This window comes from Chrysochloris asiatica, unplaced genomic scaffold (assembly GCF_000296735.1).
Source record: "Chrysochloris asiatica unplaced genomic scaffold, ChrAsi1.0 scaffold00037, whole genome shotgun sequence".
Taxonomy (NCBI): domain Eukaryota; kingdom Metazoa; phylum Chordata; class Mammalia; order Afrosoricida; family Chrysochloridae; genus Chrysochloris; species Chrysochloris asiatica.
Genome location: NW_006408555.1, coordinates 14974111 through 14980258, shown reverse-complemented (window position 1 = coordinate 14980258; position 6148 = coordinate 14974111). Strand labels below are relative to the sequence as shown.

The following is a 6148-nucleotide window of genomic DNA, read 5'->3' as shown; positions in this document are numbered from 1 at the left end:
CACCTGGCTTGCTGCCCAGGCCTCCCCAGGCCATTAGCCAGCTTGTCCCTGTTTCTTTTCCTTCTCACTGTCTCCTTCCAGGCAGGTCCCAGATCCTGCAATCTGGACCCACAACTCATCACACCTTGTGCAGTTCCCAACTGTGACCCTGGCCTCAGCTGCCTGCTGTTCCCTAAAGTAAATAAACCAGCTACCACGATGGAGTCCATTCGAGGACATGGTGACCACATGCACATCAGGGTTTTCAATGGTTTATTTTTCAGAAGATTACCAAGCCTCTCTTCCAAGGTTTCTATGGGAGAGCAAACTTCCAACCTTGTAATTAGCATGAAGCACATTAATGGTTGGCAACACCCACTCTATAGTAATTGTTGTTGTTGTTGTTAAGTGCTGTCGAGTTGATCCCGACGCAAAGCGACCTTGTATAGGGTTTCTGAGGAGCGGCTGGTGAGCTTGAACCGCCGACCTTACAGTTCAAATGGCTTTGCAGTCTGGCGCATTAAGCAAGTGTGTGTGTGTGGGGGGGGCTGTGTGCTGACGACCTGGGGGGGGGGGGGCTGGGCGTGTAAGAGGCGAGATCTGACCAGTCTCTGCTCAGGAGACAGGTTTATTCAAGTCAAACTTACCCTTTTCTTCTATTCCCACTGCAACCCCAGAGCAAAATCCTTAATCCTCCTACCCACTGTGTGCCCTTGAATAAGTCCCTTCACTTCTAGTTCTCGCTTGGGAAATGTTACAGCCGTACATTTTTATATGTATTAGACAGGTTAATCATTGTATTTATTTACTTAGGTATGCTCCTGTCCAAACAAATTAAAGCTCCCCACACCTGGGCCATGGTGGTATGTGAGCTCCTGGAAAGTGAGTCAGAGACAGGCTAACAGGAGCCCACAAGACAAGAAGCGTCTCGTTTGATTTCTCATTGAAGATCCAGTTGAATCCAAACACCCACTACTTTGATGGAGTGTGTCCGAGGGGTTCAAGGTTGGGACTGGATGTGTATTGGAGGGAACGGCACAGACTTCAAGGAGCCGAATACCACAGCCCCCTTCAACTCCGTACTGGGCTGGGGCACCTTCTCAGGTACCGGATGAGGCATCCCTGGGAGTAGAGTTAAGTGCCAACTCATTGGGGCCGACTCCCTATGCCCAGAGGGATGGCGGGCCAAAGTTCCACTTTCCTTGACTAGTGTGCACGAGGCTACCCAGCTCCTAAAGAAGTCTCAAAGGCGTCACTAAGTGGGGGACCTAAGGGCCCTCTGTCCTTTTCTACGGTAAGAGTGGATCCGCCCTCAGGCCCCTCCCACCCACACGTGCCTCCAGGAACTGACAGTCCCAGCTAAGGCCTGGAGTGCTCAGGGCAGCTGTGGCCTACGTCCAGCTGAAGCTGCTCTGGCCGCGTGGCAGGACCAAGTCCAGGGAGAGGTCATGCTGCTCGTCCTCGGTGGTGACAGGCCGGTAGCCCAGCAGCTCCAGTGCACCAGCGCACAGTTCCTGCACGCGGCGGATCTTGGAGAAGGGCAGCACTTGGCGCCAGGCCTGCGTGACGTTGAGAGCGTCCCTGGATGTGGTCTTGAAGGCCTCTTGCAGCACACTGGGCCCGGCACCGTGTGTGAGATTGTGGATCCAGGTCTCGAGCTGCGGCGTTAAGGGCAGACCGGCGAAAGCATAGAGCGCACGGATCTCCGAGAGAGGCGCCCGTGCCAGGTCCTCAAAGCGTACCAGGCGGTAGCGGTCCCTCAGGAAGGGCTTCGGCTTGAGCGTGGCGGCCTCGGCAATGCGCACGTGACTGCGGCACACCTCGCGCATCACGCTCAGGTCTGGATCGTCCTCAACCCACTTGCCATTGGTGCCCAGCACGATGCCATTGTCACGTGCCAGCGCCTTGGCCGCTCGTTCACGTGAGCGCAGCACGGCCCGAGGGTCGCGCACCAGGTGCACTATATGCAGGTTGAGCGCGGGATCCCGGAGCAGTGGGTAGAGCACCTGCAGGTTGAAGAAGCGCACCTCCTTGAGCACCACATGGCTGTAGGAGCGGCAGGCCTCCTCCACCTGGGCAAAAGGCTGCCGCGCACACAGCGGTTTGCACACGAACTCGCTGCTGATGGCGCCACTGGGGAAGGCGCTGCAAGCAGGTGGTGAACACAGCGCCCGGCTCACAGACCACTGGAAGAGGTCCGACAGGTTACGGCGCCACGGTAGGTAAGCATCAAACACGGCCATGTCACACAGGAAGATGGAGCGCACCAAGTCCCGCACAGCCATGTGCAGCGCTGGAGCGCTACCCTGCGATAGGGCGGTCCACACGTGCCAGCCAGGCTCCATCAGGTAGAAGACGTCGGGGTGCTGGCTAAAGAGTTGGCCCACCAAGGACGAGCCCGAGCGCCACGAGGACAGGACCAGCACGTGTACGCGCTCCTGGCTGTCTGCTGGGGATGGTGGTTCAGGCCATATAGGCCGGGAGACCAGGAAGATCAGGAGGACCGACTGCGTCAGCAGGAGCACAGTCACAGCTGTGCTGGAGACGCGTGGCAGCCACATGTTGCCGGCGGAGGCCTGAGGGGAGAGAGTGCAGTGAATCAAGAAAAGGCAGGGCCCACCAAAAAAAGATCTCATTTGGAATTCCAGGGAAGCTAGAGATGAGGATGGGAGTGGATTCCCTACTAGCATGAATACTCCTCTAGGCTCCTTGTTTGAGTCCCTATCATTCAAGTAAAAAAAAAACAAAAAAAAAAAACCACCCACTATTGGAGGCGGGGCTTGATGGCAGATAGGGTAGAAGTGGAGTGAAGATCTCCATCAGCAATAACACAGAATACCAGATTCAGCAGGTTCAGGGGAGAGCTCCAAATCTCTGAACCACATATATAGGCATATTTTTAAAGTTTGAAGACTTTGGTACTGGTACAATGAAGGATACATTGATCAAAAGAACAAAATCGAGACTCCAGAAATTAACACATCCACATACAACCAACTGAGTTTTGACAAAGTGCCTAGGTATATTGCATGGGAAGGGGATAGTCTCTTTAAAGATTGTGTTAGCAGAACTGGAAAGCGATATACAAATGAATGAAACAAGACCTTCACCTCACACCCTATGCAAAAACTGACTCAGCATGGATTAAAGATCCAAAATTATGAAGGTCATCAATGAAAAAATAGGGACATATGTGAGGGCTCTAATACAGGGACTACACAGACTACCAAATATTTTGAAAATGACACAAACATAAGTAGACAAAATAGATGATTGGGACATACTAAAAATTAAAAACGTACGTGCATCAAAAAACTTCACCAAAAGAGTAAAAAGGGAACCTACAGAATGGGAAAAAATATTTTGCAACAACACATCAGACAAGGGACTCATTTCTAAAATATATAGGAAACTACAACACCTCTACAAGAAAAAGACAAATAACCCAATTAAAAAATGGGCACAGGACATGAACAGACACTTCACCAAGGAGGAGATCCAGGCAGCCAACAAACATATGAAGAAATATTCACGATCACTAGCCATTAGAGACATGCACATCAAAACAACAAGGAGATATCATCTCACACCAGCAGTAACAGCAAAGATCAAAACTAGAGTACAATAAATGCTGGCCAGGATGCGGAGAGACTGGGACACTCCTACATTGTTGGTGGGATTGCAAAATGGTCCAACCACTCTGGAAAGCAATATGGCGTTTTCTCAGAAGGTTGGAAATAGAATACCTTATGATCCAGCAATTCCTCTGCTTGGTATTCACCCACAAGAAATACAAGCCATAATACATGAGTAGATATATGCACACCAATGTTCATAGCAGCACTATTTACAATAGCAAAAAGATGGAGACAGCTTTAGTGCCCATCAATTGAAGAATGGATAAACAAACTGTGGTACACACACACACATTGGAATACTATGCTACCTTGAAGAACAACAAGGAAGCTGCAAGCCACCGCATAACATGGATGAACTTTGAGGACATTATGCTGAGTGAAATTAGACACAAAAGGAGAAATACTGCATAGGACCACTACTGTAAAAGACTAAGAAAAAAGAACCCATACTAAAAGGGGGGCGGGGGGGAATTCTTTGCTGGTTACCGGCATGTGTAGGGTGGGGTGAGGGGAGGGAGGGGAAGGTGCAGCACAGGATAGGGAATAGACACAGGATAGTTTGGGTGCTGGGGAGGGGGCAATACACAAGAAGGGGGGAAGGGAAAGGAAGAATAAGGCGGATGGGAGAACAATTAGGTTTGCATGGGCTTAGTGGGTCAGCGGTAAATAATGATGTAACAACCTTGGAACAACAGGGCTCTGGGATACAGGGATTGAGACATGGTTTGAATGGATAAAAGAGGAAAAATAATGTTAAGATGCTTGGCTATCTTTTGAATGTGGTTTCCCTTGCATACCATTGTAAAACAGACACTTGAGGGGGAGAGAAGGGAATAGCCTGAAATATCACCATAGAAAGCTTATAAATCCATCTTCTGCCTATAACTGATTGGAATACCTACAATGGGGTTACAACTTGTCCAGTGAAGGAGGCTTCCTGTGGAGCCTCTGCATTACGTAAGACCATAGGTGGAATCCTGAACCCCATCCAGAATCTTCTGAGGTGGGAACTCCCCACTTGAAAGGACAAGTAGACCAGCCTGGAGTGGCTAGAAGAACAGAAGATACGTCTTGAAAGAAAGACCGACAGGAAAAATACAAAACAATAACGGCAGTCCAACTGACTACTACAAGAACAAGCAAATTGCTCACCAAGGAGACGTCAAGGTAAGTGGTCAGGTCCCCTCAGGGCAAACCCCCTTCCAAGACTAAGACTCAAGGGGAATACATGAGCAGACATGAGCTCTGATTGGTGACCACGTTGATCACCAATAAGGGGAAGTGAAGGAAAAACAGCAATGAAGCTGCGAGCTAAGCTTGACCACGTTCCATAGACTCCTGTAAACCCAGGTGGAGACCTGGTTGGCCAGCAGTATGGCAAGACTTGGGGACTCCTGGGCTCAGAGTCAGTGACATAGCCACAGAGGACTAGAGTAGAGAGTATCCAGCTGATAAGAAGTGAGGACATATACACAAGAACATCCACACTTGCAGATAATAGCCACTTGACCTGGCTTCAATGACTGGATGATCAGAACTCGACTAGAAGAAGAAAGAAGAGGGAAAAAAGAGTAATTTGATACAATTTGATGAACTTGGTCTATACTTATGGATGCATTAGCTTCAAAAAGGGAACAAATCTTTATAGTGAGGATCATTCCTTCCCCCTCTATACACAGAATAGACAGTGATGTTCAACTTGGACATTGGCTACCCAAAAGTGGGGGGCAACAAAGGAAAGAGGTGACTGGCTTACAAGCTTTCAAGAGGGAGCCTAGACCCAGAGGGTGTGGAGGAAGGTAGAATCTCCACTGAGTAGTAGCCAATCTGTCTGGGTGGGGCTAATGAAGGGAGATGGAGATAGGACTGTTGTGGTACAACAGTGAATAATTGTTATCAGGACTGACTGTGAGGGTTGAAAATGTAAAGGTAGATGTTTTGTAGCAAAAGGGAGTGGCTGACTTTGCAGTCCAGGAGTGGAGGTCCCTGGGACCATCAAGGGAGAAGAGCAAAGTGCGGGACCCTACCCAGAGAAGCAGTGAAGCCAGAGATGGAAGCAGAGACAATGACGTGGAGAGATGGAGCGACTGGGGATTCTAGACCCAGAGAGGGAGAGGGGCTTTGTGCTGACGACCAAGGGGCAGGTTTACGGGGTATACCCTTTGGTTGTTTGATGATGCATGGAGGGGATTATAATCATTGCAATGAAACAATATATGATAGGATGAAGGTAAAGCTAATGTTCTCCAATGTAAACTATCACATAATTCACAATAAAAACTTAAAAAAACAACAACACCCATCTACTATTGCCATCACCTTGAAGGTGCCCTTGGGGTGGTGTGAGTTTGCAGAAAAGACCAGTGAAGGGAGACGTTGGACAGTCAGAAGTGGGTAGAGGAGAGCAGAGCTATGCTCCCTCCTGGCTACTTGGCCCTTCTTGGCTGTGAATTCACAAAGCTGTCCAGGGCTGCTGGGCAACCTGACTACACTGATCCAGGGGAGACACCAGCAGGTTCCTCAGGAGCTGA

General features: G+C 49.5%; 1 protein-coding gene across 1 annotated transcript; it reads right to left on the bottom strand.

Annotated features, from left to right (window-relative positions):
• Positions 1-1268: 1268 nt before the first annotated feature.
• On the bottom strand, positions 1269-2540 carry CHST6 (carbohydrate (N-acetylglucosamine 6-O) sulfotransferase 6). Its single transcript, XM_006878367.1, is given in 1 exon segment — positions 1269-2540. A coding segment is annotated over 1 exon segment (1272 nt).
• Positions 2541-6148: the final 3608 nt, after the last annotated feature.